Source organism: Pelobates fuscus, chromosome 1, assembly GCF_036172605.1.
Source record: "Pelobates fuscus isolate aPelFus1 chromosome 1, aPelFus1.pri, whole genome shotgun sequence".
Classification (NCBI taxonomy): domain Eukaryota; kingdom Metazoa; phylum Chordata; class Amphibia; order Anura; family Pelobatidae; genus Pelobates; species Pelobates fuscus.
The window spans coordinates 50,501,085-50,528,948 of NC_086317.1; the positions used below are offsets into that span (position 1 = coordinate 50,501,085).

At 37.9% G+C, this 27,864-nt stretch overlaps 1 protein-coding gene across 2 annotated transcripts in view; it reads left to right on the forward strand.

Moving 5' to 3' along the window:
* Window positions 1–27,630, forward strand: part of SAMSN1 (SAM domain, SH3 domain and nuclear localization signals 1) — a 130,656-nt gene extending 103,026 nt beyond the window's left edge. For both annotated transcript variants that reach the window (XM_063443079.1, XM_063443088.1), the window contains 7 exons: window positions 8,445–8,516; window positions 9,179–9,334; window positions 11,693–11,828; window positions 12,990–13,141; window positions 16,042–16,248; window positions 19,164–19,314; window positions 26,597–27,630. In XM_063443079.1, the coding sequence (XP_063299149.1) occupies window positions 8,445–8,516; window positions 9,179–9,334; window positions 11,693–11,828; window positions 12,990–13,141; window positions 16,042–16,248; window positions 19,164–19,314; window positions 26,597–26,796 (1,074 nt within the window). In that variant the 3' untranslated portion in view covers window positions 26,797–27,630. The remainder of the gene's footprint in view (window positions 1–8,444; window positions 8,517–9,178; window positions 9,335–11,692; window positions 11,829–12,989; window positions 13,142–16,041; window positions 16,249–19,163; window positions 19,315–26,596) is intronic.
* Window positions 27,631–27,864: the final 234 nt, after the last annotated feature.

A 27,864-nucleotide genomic window follows, 5' to 3' on the forward strand; every position in this document is an offset into this window, starting at 1 on the left:
GATTTATGTATAGAGATAGCTTATAGAACATTAATATGAGGCATGAAACCATGCTTCGATATAATGAATACTATAGAATGCAATTTCTATGAAAGTTCTGAAATGCGCGGATAAAGCTGACGTAGGAAAGGATTTGTCATGTGTGCTTACACTCTAACGGAGGTGAGTGTGTGGTGTCAATGGTTGGAGCTACTGAATCTAGAGTTGTTTCAGGTTAATGGCAGTAAAAAAGTTGGTTATTTTACTATTTGGTGAGGAGTTGTAAAGGAGATGTAAAAGTTGTGAGGAGATGTAAAATGTTGACTTAAATTGGAGAAATCCTCTTGTGGTGAAAGTTGTCAATGCCAGAATGGCAATTCAGACTCCTGAGGGAAAAAAATAGTGTTCTCAAGCATAGGTCCATTGATGAACCGTGTGTAGTGCCTAGAGGAGGGAAGTTTGATATTGTTACACATAAAAATATGGTCCAAAGTTTTAAAAGTGGAGCACACCTCATCAAAAACAAAATCGAATCACCAAGAACCGTTCATTGGTTTTTAATGGCAATTGCTCAACTTTTAAAATTATGTCCCACTTTTTAGTGGAAACACATTTGATATAAACTGCTTGCATCTTTTGTATGATTCTCTACTCAACTGGCATTTATTCCCAAAACCTGTTAAAGAGAAATATTGTACTTTTTAGTGTGTGATATTGTTAAATGCTTATTTGTTGCACAAAATGGGATTGTTGCTTATTCCAGGCTTCAAATATAGTATTGTCAAACATTGTGCATTTTCTTCTAATGAATCAACAATAAATTATTAAACTTGCTGCATACAATGTTACATGTCAACAAAACAATTCCAAGGATACTTTGTCATGAGGTGACTATATCACAGGACATCACAAGGTCAATAATATTGGGCTATATACAGTCCCTTCATATAACCTGACAGAACATCACAAAGGCATCATATTTAAATGCTAAAAACACTAAACATATGATCTAAAAACTATAAACTCATATGAACCTTAAAACTATTGGAGCATAGTGTGTTCTAAGTCTATTTTTTATTTAATTCTAGGGATTTCACCTTAAAATCCAGAACGCAGTGGTTGGTATCACTGTTGAGTTTTGGTGTTTGATACCTGTATATTAGGTCCATAATTAACCTCAGAAGATAGGTTGCACAACCAATACTTTAATCAGCGTTTGTGTGCAACAGAGAAGTGTAGTTTTTTTATCTGCATGCATAAGGATAAACATGTGACACTTGTTATAAACAGTTTTTATTTACCCTTTCTGTGTATTCTGGTTTCTTGTTAAATAATGTGAGACAAGCAATGCTTGGATTTTACAATATTGAACAGAGATATATAGTAGAACTTATACAAAGAGTTTCGGGACAAGAAAAAAAGGGGGTTACCCCTAAGTAAACAGTTAATTTAAAAAAAGGGGTAGGAGGATAGTCCTGAGACCTATTAGCTACCTAATATGATAAAACCGTAGCTTTTAATAGTAATTAAAACAAAGTTAAAAATTGGACACACAAAACAAACAAATAATACAAATATTATCAGTAGGGAAACATAAAACTGAGCCAATACAATAAGGTGGTATCAGTTAAAGGGACAGTGTAGGCACACAGACCACTTTAGCTAATTGACGTGGTCTGGGTGCTGTGTCCCTTTTGCACTTAGTGTTCCAGAGAAACAGCAATGTTTACATTGCAGCTCTAAGTCTGCCCTTAGTGGCTGTCTACTAGACAGCCACTTGGGGCGCTACAGGAATCCAAACGGGCCTTTATCTGATGCTGGACATCCTCACGCTCTGCATGAGGACCTCCAGCGTCAGATTTTCCTCACAGGAAAGCATTAAATAATGCTTTCCTATGGGGAGGTCTAATGCGCGCGCGGCCATTGCCGCGCATGCGCATTAGGTCTTCCCTGCCGGCTGATGGTGGTGGGGGTGGAACATGGACGGAGCCTGACCCAGCACTGGGGGACATCGGCGCTGGATTCTAGTAAGTGGCTGAAGGAGTTTTAACCCCTTTGGCCCAGCGGGAGGGGGACGCGAGCGTGGGGGGACCTAATAAACCTATAGTGCCAGGTTGTTTTCCTGGTACTATAGGATCCCTATATGCACAATGTCTCTACTAACATGTTAAAGTTGCAACTAAAATGTATCAACAGAGGCTCAGATACCTATCTCCCTCAAAAGCTAAGCTGCATCTCCTAATCTAATTAGAACAATCCGGAATAAACTACAAATAAAAACCAAATTGTTCTAAATAATGGTTTAACAGCTAAATGCTGTGCCTTTGAGGGCACCTAAGCTATAAGACAGGGGAGAACGAAGTACCAGCTAGCAGCCAGCATGCAAATAGTTAAGAAAACCTTGGCCTCAACGTCCCCACAATCAAACTGACATTCTGCATTTAAACAAACTGGTATAACAGAAGATCATCTATTACATTTACACACATTTATAAATACTTTCCTCAATTAGCAAATATATTGACATTTCACAAAAATGCACCATTGTATGAACCCACATCAACATTCTTGCAAACAGAGCACTGCATATACACACATAGGCACAACACACAAATATATTTTTGCATTCTGCAAAAAAGGAACCGTGCATTCACAAGTTCTGACACTAACAAAAACGCCGCTACATTCAGAGAAAGATTGTGAAGTTATACACAAATATGTGCATTTATGTATACTCAAAATCATTCTTGAATTCACACATAATGGCAACAAAAATAAATTAACATATACATTCACACTGACAATACATGCACATACAAACAAACTGGCACTAGATACACACACTTACCTCACCTAACGTACCTACACTCACTATAAAACAATACACACACTAACACATGTACTCATACACATGTCCTCTCAGTATATGCACACATACAGATATACAAGGAGTTTGCTCACTAGAGTGGGATTTGTGGGTACTGACAATTAATATTATATTATATATAGGTCAATACAACTGAACTGGAAAAAAGTTTACAATTATCCTCTAACCTCACCAGACTTCCCAATTATGGCAGGTCTGATATCAGATGGGTGAGTGCACAGATGGTAGCTGTGTGTCAATGATGCAATCAGTGGCAGTCAATGTCCCCACCTACAAAAGGAGGCACGTTATCCTGACAGCCAATCAGGGTTGCACATACACCAAGTGCTGCTTTAGTGCACTGTGAACATGGATAAACAGGCACGTGTGGTGCATTTTCCCAAATCCTCCCAAAACAAGGTGGCAGAACCAGGCTGCCGGGTGATTGAGAGGACTGAGGGAAAATCGAGACCGTGTGAATTGTCTGGTCTGTCTCACTTTCAAGTTTGCAACATTGAACTAATGAAGCCGCCATGTTGTTTTTTTTTGTTTGTTTTTTTAAATTACTACACTTCTCATAAAACAAGTACATTACATCAGATATGTTGTAATTTACATTCATGTATCTCAATGAAAAGGATGATTTGTGTAATCTGTTGCTGGAGATGCTGAGCCACAAATGGGTGAAGCAACAGTGGTATGAAAATGTGATGTGAAATCTATAAATTCAAACATTCTCATTGCTTCTTTAGCCCAGAATAGGTCCTTCCTTTTGCCTGTTTCTAAGCTAACACCACACAACAACATTTCTCAAACATAAATTAATATTTAAAGTATGCAATATTTTTGGTTATTGCTATGTTATATATATATATAATCCTAACTTTACAACCAATCATTAAAAATACAGATTAAGAAACAGTGCACACACAAAAATACAGTTTTAAATTTTACAAGGCTACTTAAAATCACCTATCTTCACAGATAAATATTGGGATTCAGCTCTACCATATGGCAACATCGTGTGAAGCCTACAACTACGCCACAGTATCCCAATATTGGTGGATCCTACACTAATTCCAACATGGGAGACAAATAAATAGTGTTAGTGTTAAAAGAGCTAAAATATATTTTAATAATCTGTGAATATATTCACATATATATAAGAGCATTGTGAATATATTGTACAAAATTAATGTGATAAAAAAACAATACAATTGTTATCCAAAACCTCCTTAAATGAATACATCCCTGTGGTCACCTTCATAGGTGCATCTGAAGTTGGGGGGTGTGCCCCCAATTCCTTTTTTTTTTTTTTTTTTTATAACCAGTCATGTGATATAGCCTATATTATGTGATCCCATAATTGGCTGCCCAAAGGCTGCAGTGTATTTAGGAGCAGAGGAAGAAATTGAGTGTGATATAGAAGGTGTCAGCAATGGACCAAGGATATATGACAATAATATATACGGAAAATGTGATCAGATCTACGGAATATTTTAATATCTGCATACCTCTTAATTTTCTATAATATATATATATATGATGCCATTATTCTACCTCCCCTGTTCTGTAATGTGAGCTGTAAAAGTGCTGGATTCTCCTAGAGTAGGGATCTCAAACTCCAGAAGTTATTAGCCTACAACTCCCAGAATTATTTGAAAGCAATGGATGTCCAGAGAATGATGGGAGTTGTACTTTGAGATGCCTGACCTAAATGCCTCCATTTTCCTTTTCACAAATATACATTTTGAACATAATTTGTATAGGATGACATTTTCCATCATATGAATCTGTGAATTATGTAGCATTCTGCAGACTTTGGCAATAGAACATTTAAGTAAAGTTGCTCAATGAGAATTATTGACATGCGTAATGTTAAACCTGCCGTCAACTTCACAGTAATTCCAAAAGTACTTTTGCACAGTTGCAAGATTCTCAAAACAAGATGTCTGGTAGCAGATTGCTGAGCCATAAAAAAAAGTAAAATACACAGTTTAAACAGCCTGATAACTTCAATCTGCAAGGGCAGCACTATGCTGTTTTGGAAAAGACATCATGTATTTTCAGTTTATTGTAGATTACATATTTTCTAGTAACATTGTATAAATCTGTCACTATTTTATCTCCAAAAAATGTATCTTCCAAAAAAAAAAACCAAGTCTTGAGGATTCAGGATCACAAACTCCATAAGCGTATAGATATTAACGGCTGATGCTGAACTCAGAAAACATAAACCATGAAAAAAAAAGAACTCTCTGTCAGTTTTATTATGTCTCCAAAGGTTCCCCTTGAAAGCCAAGAGTGACCTTGATATGCTGAGTTGGCACATGCCAGTGAATTAATGGCAGGAGTTTGCTGGAGGGAGGCTTGCAGAAACAAAACTGCGCCAAGGGCTGTGTTCTGCTCTGATCATTAACCAGATGAATCAAAGCAATACATCAAATAAACTAATCTATTGCCGGCCTCTTATACTTTGTTTCAGGACCTCAGACGGCAGAACTGCTAGTGTTATTCAGCATCTTAAAACAAAAAGCACTGCAGAATAAGAACATATTAAGAATGGAATCCCAAAACATAGAGTATATTTGTCAGTGCTCGCCATTTCTGAGAGCATGTTGTTTTTTTTGATACATCAAACTGAGTACTTTATCTGAGCCAAGGAAGCACGTCTGACAGTATTGGCGTTAATGAGCTAAGATGAATGTTTTCTCCTTTAATTTGCAGTACCTGATTTACATTAGGTGACTGTAGGCACCTCCTGTTCCCCCATAGACAAAATGAGTTTAATACATTACCGGACATTGCAAGCATAAAACCATCTAAAAAACATGAATTTTTAGCTGATAAATATACATATTTATATTTGTATAATAATCAAAGGGACCCCATATCCGATCTGGCAGGTAGATAGCGGAGTGCTAGATTTGATGCCAAATGTACATATTCCCAGAGTGCACTCAGTTGGATCAAAGTCACTGCGTGGACTGACGTTGATTGTCTTTTGTGTTCCTGTTTTTTATATGAATTAAAGCAGAAGAGGAAACTATGAAATGTAAGTGTGGCTTAATTCTCTCTGTATGTATAAATACAGATTTGATATTGTAGATAGGTATTCTATTCATTGGACTTCATAGTTTGTAAGCGCTTTCCGTGTTCCACATAGACTGTGCGTCACAGTTGCCTAACAACCTGAGCAACTGCGCTATCTATGGATGAACTAAGCAAGCAGCCTGTACTGCGATTTGAAGACGACGAACCCACGGCGAAACGCGTCATCGCATGGGATATCACTGCCCTTGGATGTAGCAAAGCGTGCCTTGAACACCTGGACTTTTACTAACCTTGGCTGTGGTCTGAATGCTGCTGCTCTTTTCTCCTCCTGACGATTTGCACTTTAGAGTTGAAGGCTGTCTTTTTTAAAAGTTGTAATAAAAGCTATTTCCTACAAATCGTTCATGTGAACCTGATATTTCCCCTACCACAGAGGAGCTCCATTCTTCTGAGCAGTATGTAACTGCACCCTGTTTTTGAATGCCATCCAATCACCCCCATCTACATGCCTTCCCCATTTTTTTCCATTCTGTCCTTTTTTATACAGTTTGTACTATGTTATTTTTCCTTTTCTTTTTTCTCCATAAGCATTTCTACTGATCCTCCCTTAAGCATCTTCTGTGAGTTTTAGTTTCATTAGAGTGACCCCCATCACTAAATACATTGATGCACTTTAAGTTGTTTCACCTTTGTATGTATTTAACTAAATTGTGTTTTTTTTATAAAACAAGAGTAACACATCCATTTGCACCTTTTTTTAAATATATTTGTAGCTACTGGGATTAATTCACAAGTTGGTTACAATTACTATACCAAGTGCCTGTTATTTATTGAAAGGTATAAGCCACCTTAATTTTATATTTATTGAATAAATATAAGTGTGTTTTTCTGGGTCTTTGCACTATATTAGGTTGCTATTACAGTAATTAAATTATATTGTTTTTATCTTTACACACAAAAGTGTAATTTATTCACTTTGCATTATACAATTATATTATTATATCCTTACCAGGGCCAGATTTGTCATTTGGCTAAGTAGGCACCTACCTTCATTCAAAAGGCAAGAAAGAAAAATGGGGCAGCGCCAAATAACATAGTATTAGGCAGCACACCTGAAAAGGGGGAATTCCCTCCAAAAACCCTTAACCACAAACAGAAAAAACAAGAAAAGAATGTGCCTGTTTCCTGGTTCTGCTTTTATATAGAGAGCACTATTGTTGCTTTTTATTACGTTTGTTTGGGTCCTATCAACATCCTGTTTCTGTGATACCAGTTTTCCACATCTCCAATTAATATCCTATAAGTTGGGATTTACACCATACTAGAGCTGTTTTTAGCTCTACTCAATGTGAGTACATAGGAACTTCTGTATATATTTTTGACTTGTTGCACCCACCATTGGAGTTTCTCTGTCATCCTTGTGACTAGCCACTCCCACTAAGAAGAGTTCTTCCCACAAGGTTTTATGTTGGACTCCAAGTACTACTAGAAAGTCATACCCTCACGTCACAAAATTACTGTTTAAAATATATGCTACAAATACTGTAATTTAGAGAATGCTGCTATTTTTCCCTGGGTACCTATTTTATTTGTATAATTTTTTTTTATATTGTATTACATTTTATTGCATGTTCCTTTGCTTTACTGCCTTATCTCTCAGATTTTGGGTCTCACATTTTCTCCTTGGCGCACCCTGTTTCTTGTTTTTACCTATTTAAATTAACCTAGGAGGGCACCTACCTTTGCATACACACACTCACATATCACTTTTTTTTAATACAGATTATTAGCTGCATTGCTAACACCTTGCAATTGAAGTAGGCATGGAATTTGTACTACTAAAATATTTTTCATTTAAGGCATACTGCAATCCAAAAAGAGTTGTTGAATTAAACACCGTTTTTGGTAAGAGTAAACTTTACTGGCATGCTTCCCTCTCCCCAAGTAAAGAAAATAATACATTAGAAACAAATGAAAACTTACCTTCACTCCAGTGCCAAGTCTGCAGTATTAGGAAAGTCAGGGAGGACAGGCTGATGAGAGAACTTGGGCAGCATGGGGAGGACAGGCTGATGAGAGGACTTGGGGGTTGCATGCTGATGACCGATATGCACCGAACTGACATTAGGAAGTAACACCTCTGGCAGCAAAGCTGTTTAACTCTACATTGGTAGCGTTTCTTACTGAAACGCTGCACATATAGACTCCAAGCACAATAACCACTTCGTAATGGTGCTTCAAATAGCCCTTTAAATTGGGAAAATTGCATCTGAATGTTGGAAAATTGCATCTGAATGTCAAAATACTGAAAAAAAACAGTTGGAAAAATATATACATTGGAGAATGTTGGCACACAGATGGAGCTTGGTTGTCAGTAATACTGTACATATTATACAAAACAATTCTATTGTAAAAAAAAAAAAAAAGCATCACTGTGTTATTTTACAGATTAGCTGCTACCTTTGCTATGTCTCATGTTATACTTTTTATCTTTATGTTTTTTTTTTTGCCTCCCCTTCATACTTTGCTTATTTTTTTCCCCCAGCGCACCAGTAGTTTTGGAACTTTTGACAGATTCAGGAAGCCGTCTGCATCAAAGCCCGAAGAATTACACGAGGTTGGTGGTTGTTTTTTTTTTTTATTACAATTTACTTTAGAAGTCTTATTTCATTAATGTGAAAGAAAAATAAAATCACATAGCAATGAAAAGAAAACCTTTGAATATATTTACTTCCTTTGAGTTTAGCAGCAAGAAATATCCTGTTAGTTGTTGCAGTATGAAAAAAGGTGATAAAAGACAATGGATTATTGTTTTTTTACAGAGAAAGAAAACCCAAAGAGTAAATGAGAGCCCCAATACACATGTTGTACTTCAATATGACTTTGTACTGACCCTCTGACAATTGACTCAATTCTGTCATGTAAAAAATAGATTGTCTTTCACAAAGTGTTTTTTTTTTTATATTTCCCGTGTCCTGTCCAAAAAGCTTTTTACCACGTTGGTTTTTAACCAAGTCATGATATGGACAAGGGCTTTGCTTGTAATTTTACATTTTTAGAATTTTTTAATGTAATTTTCATAACCATATAAACATAATAAATGATTTATTAATATATCTTAAACATGTTTGTATAAATAAAATATAAAACGTGGAAATGTGAAAACAGGATATGTATATAATTTATTATTTTATTTCATAAGAAAAGAGATAATCGACGTCATATGATTTTGAGCTGATATTTATTGCACGTATTTCTTTCTTTTTTTCTTTTTTTTAGACGGGGGAAATGGAAAGTGTGTATGAAGGGGTAACGGTGGAAAGCGATAAGTCAGCAAATAATGCTGGAAGCTTGAGTAAAAAGATGAAAGCTATATCTCTGACTATGAGGAAGAAGATGGGGAAAAAATATAGCAAGGCACTATCAGAAGACATGGTAAATAATGTAACGCTGTCATGTATTTTTTTATTTACACAGGTATATATTTTGTAGTTTATATTATCCTAGAGTAGAGTTCTTGACTAGAAAAATAGGATTGTGCGTTTATTGAGTTGTAAGCTGCATAAAGATTGCATGGACTCCAGGAGCTCTGATGACCAAGGAGGCAAGGAAACTAGTTGCTACAGGCAGCCTGAGATGACATGATCTTGACAGATCGATGATCAAATGTTGACCATGACTGCTGAGCAAAGTTCCAACACTGCCTAAAACACACAAGGCACAGGATACAACTAGTAGCTTCCATAGAGTGTTTCTATCTCGTATAGAAAAGCAGTAAAATCATACATAACCTTAAGCAAAACTTGAAGACTATGACTCATGAAGCAGAGTTAACCTGTTGCTTGGTTGTACAACCAGATGCTGGTGGTTGCTATAATCTGACTAACTAAGAATGATATTGTTCCATCAAACTTGATTTAGTAAAGGAAAATAAAGCCAATACAATTTTAAAGCTTTTGACTGAACTACAAATATTGACCACATTTCCGTAAATGTCCTTATCCTCCTGAGACCCAGCCCAATAACTTGTGTCCTCTGTACTGGACATTTCGTTCACATGCATATCCTTTTATTCTTTTGAGCTACTCTATCAAGCCCTGTATTGCAAAGAGGACATCCTGGGCTTTCCAGTGGTATGTCATATGATAGACTAGAATGCTGGGAACTTCCTTTTCATTTTCCTCAAAAATGGGGGGCATATTGTAAGACAATTTTCTCCTCGGTTCCCAGGAGGTTAAGGCTACTGGTCCAGCCTCCGAATACCTAAACAGTGCTTGCATAATCTCATCGTACTATAATCACCCCCTCCTTATATAGTTTGTATCCTGGAATTTCCTTATTCCTGAATCCTGAACACTAATTAAACCCTTTTCTTTTTCAGATTTGTCCTCAAAAGTATTATAATTCCTATATTTTTCATCTCTAACACTGAAAATGCAATAATATGCTTATAATATCCACCATAGTGGAAAACCTTTGTTATCCTAATCTTTTGACTGTGAAATCAGGCACCTCTTGTTTTTTTCATGATTTGGTTCATGAACCTGTGAAGACCACGGTCTATTCTTATAACTATGACCTCCGTCCCTTCCCCCCACTCCCCTTTCCATCAAAGAATATATAATGAAGGAGAAGAGGTAAACTCTAATATTTTAATTTAATAGAAAATGGAGAGTTTCAGCAGTGGAAGATACACTCAAAGGACCATAACCACTAAAGCCTGTTTTAGCGATTATAGTGCCAGGATTGCCCTGGCAGCATCTCACGGTAAGCACTCAAATCGTTTTAGAATGATTTGACAACTTTTCTGGGTCCCATTGTGTGCCCACAGCCACATCCCTGGGACCTGGTCTTCTCCTGCAGGAGAATCTATATTGCTCTAAAGAGCTAAGCCCGGCCATGCAGGACCACACTTATTAGCTAAGACAGCTCAGCTGATGCAGTGAACAAGGTTCAGCATTGGCCATGCTTTATGCTAAAGACACATTTAGCTTCTTCTGCAGGAAAAAAGTAGGCTGCAAGTTAGTAAACTATGATACTAGCTTTGGATCATAATAGAGTGCCCCACTCATTTAAAAAGTGCAGGGCTGTATAAAACTGCAAGTGCAAAATAAGTAGTACATTCTAAACTAGCACAGTCCTTAAGGTGTTATGAATCTGATCCATTGAACAAAATCTGAGAATATGAACTTGCAAATTGCCCACCATCTAGGAAATAGTTTGTGTATTGACTTTATGTCATTCAGACTAACTATAACATAAATCAGCACCTGATATTAACTATTAGCTGTGGAAGGTTAATGCAAATATATTAAGTCAGAGCATTGGCAAAAAAAAAAAAAAAATGTTTAACGAAAGACCCAGAAATATGTTTCCCTGTGTGACATATATCTTTACTTTTATTTGTCAGGTTAAATGCCACTATTTAATGTAATAGCAACTGCAACTGTACAAAAATAAAGAAATGTAAAGTCAAATTCAACATTGCACACAGCATTCACAATTTTTAATTTTTAACTCGATTTGATAAACAATCTTTGTAGGCAGAGAGTTCCATTTCTGGATTGTTCTCACCGTAAAGTAACATTTCTACTAAGGTGGTCTCATCCGTACTACATACTACATAAAGGGGGCCTAAAAAATGGTGAAATGAACCGGCACAGAACAGAAGTTCATATTGTAATTAATTTAAATGTATTTTTTAAATTATAATGTCTATTAACAGTAACATATTATTAAATCTTATGTGTACGCAATATTCATGTTTTATTGTTTTTTGTTTTTTTTTTCCAGAATGAAGATGATGATGGCTTCTGCTTTCACAAGGACTCTGACCCTGGAGGTGGGCTTTCTACTGAAAAGGTCACACTGAAATCTAGTGAATCGGTCGAAAGTCTATACAGTCTCAACAGTGGGCAGAGTTCATCCAGTAAGTACCCATAAAATATATATATATATATATAGACTAACTAACAAGTGTATTATTGAAAAGGATCACACGCTCTTGTTAATTTGCTACAGAATTCGCTGTTTTTAATACAAGGGTAAAACGTTTGCTGTTAGAATCTCTCCAGTACTTGCTGTGGCATCTGGCGTCATGTAGAGCCTCAACGGGCAAGTAATAAAAGAAACGTATGGTGACTCTTTCCAGTGCTTCATTGGAATGTATAGACGTTCAATCTTTTGTAGGTGCGCCAATCAGCAATGGCATCTATATTCCATACCATGTATTCTTAACATCTTGTGGACATACGAAAATTAGAAAGTACATTCTAAATTCCTGCAGCTACCTCTAAACCTGATAACTTTGGACTGATTCAGACGCAAAATAATTTGGATGTGCAAATATATTTAATTTATTTTGGCACATTAAATATATTCTGTAATATCTTAAAAAAATACATGGATGACAAATTGTACTTCATGAATTTCCCAACATTAGAAATCAGAAATAGAAGAAAGGTCCAGGCACTCCGAGGTACAAACAAGGCAATTTTATTGAACCCACTCCATCACAATGTTTTGACCTACACGGTGACAAAGTGCCTGGACCTTTCTTCTGATTCTGTTATTCAGCATTTGGTCTCTGGTACTGAGACTGTCCGAGTTGCACCCAGCTACATACTACTTAAATGGACAGTGCAGTTCCACACCCTACCATAACATTAGAAACCAGACATTTAATGAAAGTGAGTTCATACTCTATAGTGATTTATTAATTAATGTACCTTTAAATCATTTATGAATATTTTTCTTAATAATGTGAAGGGAATAAAATAGAGTAAGTTTTGCATTTCTTAAAATTCCCAAACGGTGAGTTTAGAGGTGATTTATTTAAATACCAGGAATTTAAAGTCTCTTTTTATTTGTATTTTTTTACTAATGCCAATATAGCCAAATGGGGGCAGCTAAATGATTATCGTAATGCCATACCCCTCCCTACCTTATGTTGATCACATCATATTAGCTACATTGATGTTTGTGATAAGAATTATACCTATGTATTTTATTCATTCTACTATGGTATAGTGTTTATACATTTAAACAATGCTATAAAACGTGTTTCATTAAAAAGTAAAATTACTTCTAGGTGGTGTAACCAGCTGCTCTGATGGGACAAGCAACCGAGATAGTTTTCGACTTGACGAATATTTCTCATACAGTGGACCTTTTTGTGGCCGAGCTAGAGTCCACACGGACTTTATACCTAGTCCTTATGACATGGATTCATTAAAAATTAAGGTAAGTCCTTACATATTGATGGTCATTATCAAACAGTACGACAGAGAACCTGTGCCAGACAATGAATATGATGGTAAATGATTGTATTTAGAACGATGAACATAGCAACAAAAAGAAATGTGATTTATTTGTGCCTTCTCACTTATCTGGTTTGCACATTTTGCCTTTTTTCTGGTTTACCTACACAAAAGGTTAGTAAAATAGCAAGGTAAAAAACAAAAAAAGAACAAAAATAAGTGTGAAATAGTAAAAATTACTTTACTATCATTATAACAATATATAACTTCTTACTGTGCAGTATATTCAAAATACACTCAAAGTTCTTCTCACCACAAACAGATAAAATATATTTACTCTCCTTCTTGATTGAATCTTCAATAACACGTGGACTTTAATATGTAAAAGAAAAAACTACTAGTTAAATAATAAATGTAGTGTTGTATTGTTTATATAAAAATATATTTATTTATTTTTATAGTAGCACAAGATCATATGTGACCCAGAGCCCATTCACTTGAAATACTATTTTGTGTTGATCGGTTCAAGAAAATCCTGTCCTTGACATTCAGAACCTAAGCTAATCCTAACCCTAATAACAAAGGTAGGGAAATAGTAACTTGTTAGCAGTACTTAAAGGGAAACTCCAGTGCCAGGAAAACGATCCGTTTTCCTGGCACTGGAGGGTCCCTCTCCCTCCCACCCACCAATCCCCAGTTACTGAAGGGGTGAAAACCCCTTCAGTCACTTACCGGAGGCAGCGGCGATGTCCCTCGCCGCTGTCTCCTCCTCCGCGCCGCTCCTCCTTCTTACTCCGTCGGCCGGCCGGCGGGCGAGACTGATCCCGCCCACCGGCCGAGGAGACCTAATGCGCATGCGTGGCAATTCCGCGCATACGCATTAGGTCTCCCCATAGGAAAGCATTGAAAACTATTTTCAATGCTTTCCTATGGGGATTTGAGCGACGCTGGAGGTCCACACACAGCGTGAGGACGTTCCGGACGCTCTAGCACAGGTTTTCTGTGCTATGGACCAGGAAGAGACCTCTAGTGGCTGCAAGGTAATTATTGCAGTTTTTAAAAAACTGCAATAATTACACTTACAAGGTTAGGAGTAGTGGGAGTTGGCACCCAGACCACTCCAATGGGCAGAAGTGGTCTGGGTGCCTGGAGTGTCCCTTTAACATGAAGGACACCTCAGGGCAGGTCAAACAAGACAGAAATATGAGGTTCGGAGAACAGATGTACAGAGATTTAATTAAATAAACCTTGTAGGGAATAAAGAAAGCAGTATGAACAAAACGACTAACTGAGTCAAAACCAAATTATGGTGCGTTAATGAATGCACTCTTGTGTCAAGCAAGAACCACAACAGGGAAAAGAATATTTAGTGCAAGGGACATAGGGAGAAAAAACAAACAACGAAATTAGTGGGCATCATTCCCGACCACTCAAAAGCTACATTGGCACGAGGATACAGTATCAGTACTATCACCTGTAAAATGAGGCATAGAATATAATGAAGAGGGACAGCATCTAACATCTACATTCATGGTGGATGACATGTATCATCAATTTGTGGAACAACATTCCAGACGATCGGACAGAAAGATATAGATAACACGACAGATGCTAGTCTGTAGCTCTGTATGTTACGTTAGCACAATATATGGACCAAGAATGCAGGTTTCTTTTTTATTTATTTTAATTTCAAGTCTTAAACATGCTCATATGCAAGAATCTCCATGCAGATTTTTATTGGTTCATTTATTTCCTGGCTACACTAGTTATTTGTGATTTCAGAGTAAGTGTGTTTTTGTGTGTTTGTCATGCTTTACTTATCTGTTGTCTGCTTCTTATTTTAGAATACTTGTCACAGAGTTGCCTTTTGCAGCTAATGATCTGTTTCTATCTTTCATCAGCCTTTATTATCTTTTTTTTAAAAAATGTAAAAGTAATTCGTTAATATAAAAAAAAAACAGATAACCCAGGTGGACCAAACCACTAGAGGTGTCTCTTAGTGGAACGCTAAGAATATATAATTGGCTCTTCACAAGGTGAGCAATTACTTCATATCATAGGGGGATTTGCAATTTAACATCTTGATAATACTGCACAAATAAGTTTTCTCTTGTTTCTCTTCCTTTTTTGGTGAGGATACCGACCGGACACCATAAGAAGGTTTTGGTATTACCTTAATATACCTATGCTGAAGTGATTTGAGCCTATCCGTATGTGGCTCTTGACCATGTGAGTGTGGTCCCTACTATCTTCACATTTATGTTATTGGACCTTGATATACTTCACCATTGTGTATATCTTTTTATCATAGAGGAATTATCTTACTGCATATTTCCCCATTGTATATAGGGGTAAGTCTGCCTTTCTTAGCGCTCCACTAAGAGACTAAGTCTGCCTTTCTTAGCGCTCCACTAAGAGACCTGAGTTATCTGTTTTTTTTTTGCATTATACTTTGTGTGTGAAATTTGGGGGTATTCACACGAGTGTGAGCTGCTTTTTCACCTGCATCCATTGTTTGGTTGATCTACTAAGCGCCTTTATACACAGAGCACTCTTTTCTGTATTAATTAGTTAATATATAGCTGTACTGTATGCAATAATGTTTTTACGAATAATAAGCTATTCCATACACACAGTACATTCAGCAGAACTTTCACAACTAATGTGTTAATGCATTTTAGAAGTATACTTTAATATGGCTTTTTATTGGTGTGTTTAAAATCACAGCAGGCCATATACGAGAAAGAACCATATTATCCGATAGGGTGGTAGAGAACCATAGTCTTTACGCCAAATAAAATGTTCAGATTTTAAATATCATACTAGTGTACAATATATAAAAAGTAACTGATTTAGCAAACCACAATGTTCTATTCTTTTCAGAAAGGAGACATCATAGACATAATAGTCAAAACTCCGATGGGTATTTGGACCGGCATGTTGAACAACAAAGTAGGCAATTTTAAATTTATCTATGTTGACGTAATATCTGAAGAAGAAGTTCCACCTAGAAAAACTATAGTGAGGAAGAAAAGTAAGAGGCCGAGACCAAAAACTTTGCAAGAGTTCATGGAACGGCTTAACCTACAGGTCAGTAATGAATATGTTTTGGTGTAATCTGTTATATAAAAACACATTAGATTCAAATGTTCTTAATTTGTCCTATCAAATTTACCTTGTACCTACCATAACCAATCAAATTTACCATAGTGCCAACACTTTATCAATTAGAGACCAACCTTGATATGATTTTGACATAAGTTGTGACTTTCCTGATACATGAACGTGCTACGTGTTAATGACTATATCTCACCTGATGGCTTTGCCAATGAATGATTTTCAGCAGTCTTAGTCTATTAAATTAGAGATGGTTTTGGTATTTTACTTTCACACACTTCGTTAAGATACATTTTAGTTTAAATTCAATTCAGTTTTAGTTAACATTAGTTTATGTTGTAGTTGGAAACATCCCGCGTGCTGAGCTGTACTAAGACACCTGTTGCTGGAGTTAATAGAGCCGCAGATACAGTTTGTGTATACTTGGACAAGTTCCGTCTACTTTAAGGATAGTATGTGCACTTATCATAGCTATTAATGAGCTAGTTGCCCACAATGGATATTTGTGATTTTTTACACTTACGCCATATTGTGTGAGCAAATAAGCAGAAAGACTTGCTAGGTCTTTCTAATAAAAGACAGCATGCAGGATAGGATAGACACATTGGGTTCTAGATATATTATTTGTCCATATCCTTACACTACCCCACATGGAACTTCAAGTATTGTACATGTGGAGGCTGCTTGTGGGATTGTGTTTGTGGAGTCAGCTGATTGTGGTGTGGGGTTTTGTGTAAATAAATCGGTTTCAGTTGTGTTGTGCAATATGTGTGGTTAGTAACTGTAGAGAGTGAGACATCGTGCCCAGTTTGCCCAATGGCCAGTCTGGTTCCACGATTATATTTTCTGATTAACAACAATAACTTTTAGTTATTTTCCCAGAACTGTAATCTGCTCACTGCAGGGTTTTAGTCCTAGTTTATTACCCTGAGAGATCTGATATTATAAATCACATTATGCCTATCATTCCAGACAAATATATACTATATACACTGTGTATATATATAAAACATGTGGCATGATAGAACATAAGAATATAACTTCTGACACATAGCACGCAAGCTTTGCGTTTCTTGTCTAATAGCCACTGGAACCCCCCTCTGAGAAATAGATAACTGTACACATATGAGGGTCAACACTACTTACTATGGAAACTCCATCTGTCATGTCAGCAGTAGAGACAAACTACTGTAAGCTGTTCTATTGTCTAATTCGCTCTGAAGAATGCACAGATTCCATTAGACCAGCAATATGTGCTCTTTACAGGGTCAGAGATCATAGCTTTCATTTTCTGTTCTAACAGCGCAATCTATGAATTTAAATGAACATTTGTGATGGTTTAATAATTTAATCATAACTCAGCACAATTATTATTCATAACAAAGTGGAATTATTCATATCTTTGCTTCTAGTGTAGATGCTTTATGCTAGGGGGATTGGTAGATTACAGAAACATCTGGATCTTGGTCATCTGGGGACACTGTAGGAAAGGTAACTGCTTTATCTCGTTGAAGTGCCTACAGTGTCTAGAGTCGCCTGGCACCATTCCTCAATTCAGAATTAAATCATGTTTAATGTTTTAATGCTGTACGAGAGCCCTCAGCAGCCCATCAGTTCTGTGCTGCTTGGGCTAATGAGGGGTCATGAGCCTGAGCAGCCATGGGCGGCTGTGATTGGATGAGAGTGCAAGTCTATCACAGTGTCCTTTCAGGAATGACCAGGTATGGCTCGGAATGTCTAATCCAGTCACACCTCCTGTGGGGTCGGGCGATGGGAAGCCAGGGACCCACATTCAGTGTTACATTGATCATAAATGATTTAACACTGAATGAAGGGACAGTGCTAGGGTGTTCCAGGCAATAAAACTAATTTATTGAGATTATATGGTTATAGTGACTACAGTGTCCCTTTATGCCCAAAGGAAATATGATGCTCCATACACTAACAGTGACATACCGCACAATTCTATTTTATGTCCCTCCTTACTACCTATGAACAACAGGCTGCTGAATCTCTTTGGGACCTCAATGAAAACATACCTGAAAACAAGCACATGTTGCACAGTTAGGTCTGTAATCCCATGCAATCCCATCACATTATCTAACTACTAGAGGGTGTGCTGCAAAGTTCTGTTTCCCAGACCACCCTGTTGACAGTCATCTGGAGAGCACCACCTCTCCCCTATGTAGCCTGGCAGGGCACTATAACACTGATCTTTCATTGTATACTATGCCCATGGCAGTATGCAAATTGACATTAAAGAGTCACTTTATGCAACATAAAAACTCTGTATAATTTGCATAACTGATGGTTTACAGAGCAACCATTACCTACTCTTAGCTGCAGAGAGCTGTTCAAGAAAACCGATAAAAATGTTGTCTAATTGGTGCATGCACAGTTTGGGATGAGCTCTCTGTCATCCGCAGAGAAAGCCAATCCGCATGTGTCTTTGCCTATAGCTGCTCACAGACCACTTCACTTCATTTATTTATATATATATATAAAATGCATTACCGAAACCGGGGGTCATTTTTATCCCATAGTTTTCTTTTATCTTGACTTACAACTTATATAAGTAAATATTAGTAAATTAGTAAATATGCTTATTTGCAAGATTGCTTAGCGGATAGGGCTCCAGTTGCAGAGTCTCCCAGATATGATACTCTTCAAGCTCAAATTCTGTTATCCTTCCAAGGTCGATATGTAAGATAATAATATCTAGGGATGTATGCGTGAGCTAGCAAAAATCTAAACGCACTTGTTCTGGTTTGATATTAATGCATTGTGGGGCTCATATCATATAGGTTAGACATAGATGGATGGGAATAAATAGGCAGAATACCCACATTTTATGTTATTTTATATGGTTACCACTTTGTATTTTACAGGATTATATATCAAGCCTCTTGATCAATGGATATGAAACACTAGAAGATTTAAAGGACCTAAAGGAAAGTCATCTCTCTGAACTTAACATCACAAATCCCGAAGATAGAACAAGAATGCTGGTTGCCATAGAAAACTTACAAGACTGTGAGAGTAAGTTTCACTACATAATGAAAGACTTAAACAATAGTATTAGCACCCAGATAATGTTACTGTCTGGAAAGGTGTAGTAGAGATTAGAATAAATTATTTTCAGTTGCCTATATCAGTGGTTCCCGAACATTGTTCCCGAAGGGAATACCATAGGCATCAAATATCTTTGGCTTAATGAAGCAGTTTTAGTGTATAGATCATGCCCATGCAGACTTTCTTATTTGCTGTCATTTAGGAGTTAAATCACTTTTGTTTCTGTTTATGCAGCCCTAGCCACACATACCCTGCCTGTGACTCACACAACCTGCATGAAAAAAGTGTTTCATTTTTAATTAGATGTTAACTATCTTTAGAAGTTTTTATTTCCTGTTCTGTAAATTGAACTTTAATCACACTCCGTCGGCTCCTGCAGGGTTTAGAAGGCTATTAACTGAAGAGGAGATACAAAATTCTAAATTACAAATGTTTCCAGGTATTTCAGCTGTATACTCCGGTATTAATAGTAGTAGTAGTAGTATTCAAATTGCCATAAGACTTATGCACGCACAATAAGGAAGACCAGCTGGAACACTTGTACTTTTTGGTGTAGGTTTCCTTCTGTTCCAGGTGTGAACAGCCATAACTTTCGCATACAGCAGTTTATCGCACTCTCTTGGCTTAGAATGATAAGTACAGGAATACTCAATGAGCCAGTGTAATAGACCCTTTTAACTCCAAGTAAAATGGTCTCTGCTTAAAATGTTCAGCACTGATTATGTACATTGAATATGATTGGGAAAGTGTTTCCAATGTTTCCTAAGTGTAACCATGTTCAGTGTCATTGGCTTTTACAGGATTTAAGGTTCTGACATTTTAGCAAATGCTAGACCTCCACTGTTAAAGGCACACTCCATTGCCAAAATAACACAAATAAAAAATAATGTTTAGTATATGTACCTCGAATTAAAACATGCATGCCTTTAACTATGTATTTTTCTATTGGGGATATATTGAAAAACAGATGTCAAAAGCTGCTGATCTCTTGTCAGAAGTGTTTGCAAATCCCTCCTTCTAACCTCTCCCAGACTTTATTTGACTGTCCAATCACAGACTTCCCAATGCAGCTCAATGAGAAGTCTTTGCAAGGCAGATGCTCTGGATAATTGCCTGCACTTGAGTTTAGCTCCACTGAACCTATCAAACTAGGAAGTAACAGGACCGGTTGTCTGATTGACATTCAGGGGGTGTAACCAGGTTAATACATAAAAGTGTCAATTTCTATTGAAATCTGCACTTTTTGCAAAATTAAAAAAAAAGAGGAAACACTCTTCACACATAAAGCAAGTGCTTTAGGAGTGTGTCTGGAGTGTCCATTTAATTCAAATAGTGAAATTGTAAAGAAATGAGATTAGCAGAGGGGAAAATGTTCCCGTGGTGCTCAGCATAATCAGTGTTATCTAACATTTGATAACAAAGATGAAGGTGAGGACTCTGGTCCTGTTAAGTGAAAATAGGTTGATTGAAGGCCAGATATATTCTGTGGTTAACCGAGCAATGTGCTGGGTGAAAGTCTCCCCAAGAATGTGTAGGATGCTTTATGTGTGGTAAAAAGCTAGTAAAATCTAAAAATAATCTGTAGTTCTTCTTGGATATTTTAAACTAAATATGATATTTGAAAAGCAGGTTTTGCATCAGTTGAAAAGAGATTATCAGGTTTAAATGGCATCTGTAGAATTCCCTGACCACATTAGACAGGCCTCAGACTTCCTCTCACAGTTCTCTTTATCACATTTTATTTGGTTTATTGATTTTCAGACAGACATGTTTTTGGTACATTTTGGGATGCTGTTACCATCTCAGACCAGATCACATGCATACTTACCATCTTCTTCTTTAGCCTCCCTTCCTCACCCAAGTTACTATGTGGACTGTGCATCTCATTGCTTAACTATAAAGGTGTCAGATCAACACTTTAATTGGAGTTCCAATGATGCGTGGTTTATGAGCATTAGCCACGTCAATGGGTATGTTTAGAGGTCTGTTTGTTTCTTCATTATAACAGCCTATGTGGTTACTATTTTTTGGTTTAGAAGTAAAAAATATCATGACTTTAGGTTTTGCATGTAATTTGGGACAACATTCAATACTCACCCTTTCTTCTAGTATTAGACATTGCGATGAATAATTCAACTGCGTTTATTGTATTTGTACGCATGATATTTGACTGTTCATGCACAGCAGTTTACAGACTCTTTGGATTTATAAGACAGAATAAATCTTTTAAAACCCAAGGTAGCATGTTGACTTTGAAAACACAAACAGGATTATCACTTTATAGGTCATGGCCTCCTGGGTGGTACAGTCTATCCTACGGAAGCTAATTTAAGGATGCACAAGTGGCATTAGAAGGATTCGTGGGATTATAGGTGTAGGTTTGGTTAAGTTCATGAAGTTGAGTTTTACCTGTGTCTCACAGTGAGGTATTAACGTGTATCTTCACCTTTGCAGACTTTCAATGTTGAAGAAATAATGCTGTTAAATTAAATGTATACACAATAAGTGAATGTTCATTATTTTAACCCTTTCTAGTAAGAGAGTGTGACCAAGCAAAGTAACAGGTTATTTTTCCCCCACTCTGTTCCACCATTTGACCATATTGTGTTAGACCCATCACTACTTCACAGTCCCCCAATATCGGTGGGTCCTACACTAATGCAGACATGGGAGACAAATGAAATAGTGCAAGTACTAATTAAGCTAAAGTGTATTTAAATAATCTGTTGTAAGAGCATTGTTAATATATTTAATTCAAAATTAATGTGATAAACACAATTTGAAAAATGCCAAAGTGTCAAAACTAAACAATTAAAGTGATAATGCTTTGATGTACATACTCACAATGGATAATATGCGTACAAATACAATAAACGCAGTTGCATTATTCATCGTAACATCTAATACTAGAAGAAAGGGTGAGTATTGAATGTTGTACCAAATTACATGCAAAACCTAAAAGTCCCTCGAGCCTCAAATATTTAAAAGTTGTCTAGAACAGTGTTTCCCAACCCAGTCCTCAAGGCACACCTACCAGTCCAGGATTTAAGGATTACCCAGTTTTGTCTAAGGTGTTTTTTCTTTTTTTTCTAAAAACACCTTAGACAAAACTGGGTAATCCTTAAATCCTGGACTGGTAGGTGTGCCTTGAGGACTGGGTTGGGAAACACTGGTCTAGAAGATCCTGAATAGAGATGTCGCGAACATAAAATTTTCCGTTCGCGAACGGCGAACGCTAACTTCCGCAAATGTTCGCGAACGGGTGAACCGCCATAGACTTCAATAGGCAGGCGAATTTTAAAACCCACAGGGGCTCTTTCTGGCCACAATAGTGATGGAAAAGTTGTTTCAAGGGGACTAACACCTGGACTGTGGCATGCTGGAGGGGGATCCATGGCAAAACTCCCATGGAAAATTACATAGTTGATGCAGAGTCTGGTTTTAATCCATAAAGGGCATAAATCACCTAACATTCCTAAATTGTTTGGAATAACGAGCTTTAAAACATCGGGTATGATGTTGTATCGATCAGGTAGTGTAAGGGTTACGCCCGCTTCACAGTGACAGACCAAACTCCCCGTTTAACGCACCGCAAACAGTCCATTTGCACAACCGCAAACTCCCCATTTGCACAAGGTTGGATACCAAGCTAGCCATGTCCCGTTCCTTGTCCACACTGATGTCATTGAAGGTCTCTTCCTCCACCCAGCCACGTACAACACCAAGGGTCCCCGAAAGGTGACAACAAGCCCCCTGTATTTTTTTTTTTTTAAATGTACACTACTGTTACACCAGATATGAGTTGCACTGGTGTGACACTGTGCCCTGGCAGGCCCTGAAACGCACACGTGTGAAGGAAACTGACTGCTATTATTTCACAGTCAAATTTCTAGTTTTTTTTTTAATGTACACTATTGTTACACCAGATATGAGTTGCACTGGTGTGACACTGTGCCCTGGCAGGCCCTGAAACGCACACGTGTGAAGGAAACTGACTGCTATTATATTACAGTCAAAAAAGTTTTGTTTTTTTTAAATGCAAGCTATTGTGACACCAAATATGAGTGGTGGCACTGGGCAAGTGGGCACAGTATACGCTGTGAGCCTGACACACACGCTGGCAGGCAGGCAACTGCAATTAGATTACACAGAAAAAAAAAAAAAGCAGACTGATGTTCTAGCCCTAAAAAGGGCTTTTTGGGGTGCTGTCCTTACAGCAGAGATCAGATGAGTCCTTCAGGACTGTAGTGGACACTGAATACACTAGCCTAGCTATCGATTTCCCTATTAAATCATCAGCAGCTACACTGTCCCTCCTCTCACTAAGAATGCAGCTTCCGGGGGGCGGGGCCTAGCCGTCATGGAGGAAAGACGCACTTCGTGTGAGCTCCCTCAATATCTCACTTTAAGCAGCTATCAACAAGCGAATTTCACCCCAGAAGGGGATGACCCAGCAATGTTGCTCCTACCTGACCGACCCGACATGCTTAATAGCGGTCAGCAACTCAACAGAGTCTTACTTACCTCCGCGTGGCAAGTGTGCTCACCGGGCGGGAGAGGCGGCCGATCTCCCGATCCTGGGATGCCCAGGAGCAGCTACTTCCCGGCAGGAACTCCGTTAATCCCCCCCCCTTGGAACGGTGGGGGTTATCCCGGTCCACCCCTGAGAGGCTGTCTGGAGCTAATGGACGCACAGAGCACAGGCTGACATACTCATCTGCGACTCTCCCAATATGGCGGCAGCCGCGTGTCCTCCTGGTACCAGCAAAGCATGACAGGATATTGAGTCTAAGCTGGACAGACTCTTTAATCAATTTTGGAAGCAAATAACAAGCAGGAAGCCCCAACAAGCTCCACCACAGCTAAGCGAAGCAGTCCCCATTAAAATCCACCAACGCAAAAGGCGTTGAAGACGGGACCGGAGGCACAAACAGAAATGCAGAGCCTGCCCCACGTCAAGCACTCGCCTCCACCTTAAGCCACCACAATCCCGTACCGGACGTGAAGCACCACCGGGACAGCTCCGACCACCCGACAAAACAAGCTTCCACCACCTCAAGCCATGAACCCGGCACTCAGCCAGAGACTTGCCTTTGTTGTTCCAGGTATCAGGGACTGCCAGGCTCTGCACCTGGCGCCCAGAAGGGATCGGATGAGCACAAGCAGTAAACAGCAGCCTGCCAAGCATGTCCCACTATAGCCGATCCTGCACACCATGCCTTTGATCACATGAACTGCTCTCTGCACATTAACTAATCGTAAAGTAGCAAGCGTTTAAACATGTCATTATTTCACCTCCTAAAGAGTTTATTGTCGTAGTTCCTTACATGCCTTTACCTTAACCGTTCATGTATTATGTTATTCACTAGTCTCATCTCATGGGGCGACTCACACTTGAATATAACTAGTGGTGGAGCTGCTGATATAAATACACAGTTGATAACGTGCAAGCTACATCCTAAACATGACAGCCATCTTTCACAACAATGTACTGCTATATACTCATACCCTCAGTGCAACTAGCCATGATATACGCACGTTCAGCCTTGCATGCTCCAATATAACACACTTCTGTCTAAAAAAATAATAATAATAATACAAAAAAAAATGAATGCAGCTTCAGAATGAATCTAAAATGGATGCTGTCCAGGAGGTGGGAGGGTCTGGGAGGGAGGGTCTGCTGCTGATTGGCTGGAATGTGTCTGCTGACTGTGAGGTACAGGGTCAAAGTTTACTCAATGATGACGAATAGGGGGCGAACTGAACATCGCATATGTTCGCCATCCGTGGCGAACGCGAACAAGCTATGTTCGCCAGGAACTATTCGCCAGCGAACTGTTCGGGACATCTCTAATCCTGAAGCAAAATCAGGCGTGACATTTTTTACAAACTGTAACTAGGCGTTTAAGCTATATAAAACCAAGTTAAATATGGAAACGACTTGATTTATTTAGTTCCCTTCTCTATATAATCATTATACAAGGATACATACAGATGATACAAGGATAGCCTCTTAAGACTAGAAGAATCAGAAGCTGAAGTTAAAGGACCACTATAGGCACCCAGACCACTTCAGCTCAATGAAGTGGTCTGGGTGCCAGGTCCCTCTAGTTTTAACCCTGCAGCTGAAAACATAGCAGTTTCAGAGAAACTGCTATGTTTCACTGAGGGTTAATCCAGCCTCTTGTGGCTGTCTCACTGACAGCCACTATAGGCCGCTTCCACGAAAATCACAGTGAGAAGACGCTGACGTCCATAGGAAAGCATTGAGTAATACTTTCCTAAGGGCATTTTTAATGCGCGCACGGCTCTGGCCGCGAATGCGCATTCGGCTCCACTCGGGAGCCAACATCAGAGGGGGAGGAGAGGTCACCAGCGCCAAGGGAGCCCTGCGCTGGATAAAGGTAAGTGGCTTTAACCCCTTCAGCCGAGCGGGAGGGGGCCATGAGGGTGGGGGGGACCTAAGGACTACATAGTGCCAGGAAAACAAGTTTGTTTTTCTGGCACTATAGTGGTCCTTTAACCATTGGAATTATTATATACTGCACAGTAATGACACTAAGGTGATTCATTTAAATTTGCTCTTATGTTAGGTCAGGATTACTGTCTACTACCTAGAAATGTAATGCCCACCACAGGCTAACCTTGAGCCATTCTTTTTTTATTGTATTATATTATCTGAGAAAAAAGGTAGTTGGGCTTATGGATCAAAATACATGAATTATTTGTCTGGAGTGTCCTTTTAAAGGCAATTTCAAAGTGCACTAGTATATACATTCTATATTTGGTAACAGTAGTACATCCAGCAATACATTTTATTTATGATTTCAATTACTATTTACTTTAAAAAGTTGGGGAGACAAATATTTTTTGATACTTTTTTTTCCACGTGTGATTCCCTATCTGCTGGTTAGATAATTGGTAACGTCACTACCTCAGAACCAGGAAGCCCACGTTCAACTCCTAATGAGACCACCCTGTAAGTGCCCATTAGCAAAGCACCTAACAACATATATGAGTCTACCTCAAATCCACATAAATTGTAACCTTATTTGAGCAGCGCTCTTTTCTTGTCACATATCCCCTTTCTATAATTGTAAAGTGCTGTGAATATGTTGGAGCTATATAAATAACCAATAATATTAAACTGTGTTCACATATACAATGATGTAAAAAAAATGTGTTTAAAGTTGTGGAAAAGGTCCAGTATGCGAAATGATGCATTTGTTTGTTTCTTTTTTTTTGACAGGTGATCAACAGCTTGAAAATACATCTAAGGCCCTAACAGTGACTACTGACATTTCTGCAAGTAAATATGACTTAAAAGAATGTCCTAGAGATTCAGGGTGTTACATTTCTATGGAAAATTCAGAAAGCAACAAAGAGGATGTGGAGTCTGACGCTTTGTGTGAAAGTGTTACAAAAATCACCATTATAGAATCCGCGTAAACATAACTCATCGAGACTCGGTGTCTCCACGAATGGACATGTACAAAAACACCGATGTACAAACTGTATATGTCATTTAACTGAATTCCCAATATTTTATTATGACATGCACGTTTACAATAGTACCAGCAAAAACAACGGAAGGATCATCCACTTCACAAGTTATGGTGGAAAATTAACCAGAAAATTCCAAATTTATGTCAAAGAAGCAAGGACAGGAAAAATCGCTATATCACATAAAATGTTGTCCTTGGTGGGTTGAAACGTCCTGTCAATACCCAATAGTTACCTGTTCCCATGAATAACCCTGTGGTCTAGTCATTAAACCAGGAATTGTGGACAATCAAAAAGGGATTTTCTTAATTTAATCCAAATGGAAACTTTCTCAGAATCCGCTATTTTGCAAAAAAAAACAAAAACCTGCTATTCCCTTGGAAATGTTGTGGTTTATTGAATATCGCAACACAGTTCTTGTGATACACATACAGGCAGCTAAATAAAATTAGAGGGCATGTGTTCAAAACCACTGAAGTATTCCTTCATGCAAGGTACATTCAAATCTGAAGCACATCCAGTTACACAGTACATTGCTTGAAAGGTATGAAATATAAAATCACAACCACATAAACAAAGCATTGCACTGTGTGACTGCATTAAAACAAACATGAATGTAGAACATGCATTTACAGTTATATAGTGATACTCTAAGCATCTGGAATACTTACATACATATAACCAAAATTAGGACACCTCACCTTACTAAATACACAGGATAGATAGGTGCTGTCCAGATATCACAGAAAAAAAAATATGTTTAAAACCTGCAGAATTTAGTCCCCCTTAAGCTTCCATGTTGTACTGCTGAATGCAGTACAAAATGTACGATATTGTCATGAGCAGTAATTATGGGAATATTTGCTTTTACTTGAATCTACATAATCTGAATAATACAAAATCTAAAATTATATATCATATCCATTGTTTAATTTTACTTATCTGGGAAGGTATATCTTACTCTCTGTAACAGTATTAAAGGAACACTATGGCTTTAGGAATACAAATATGTAT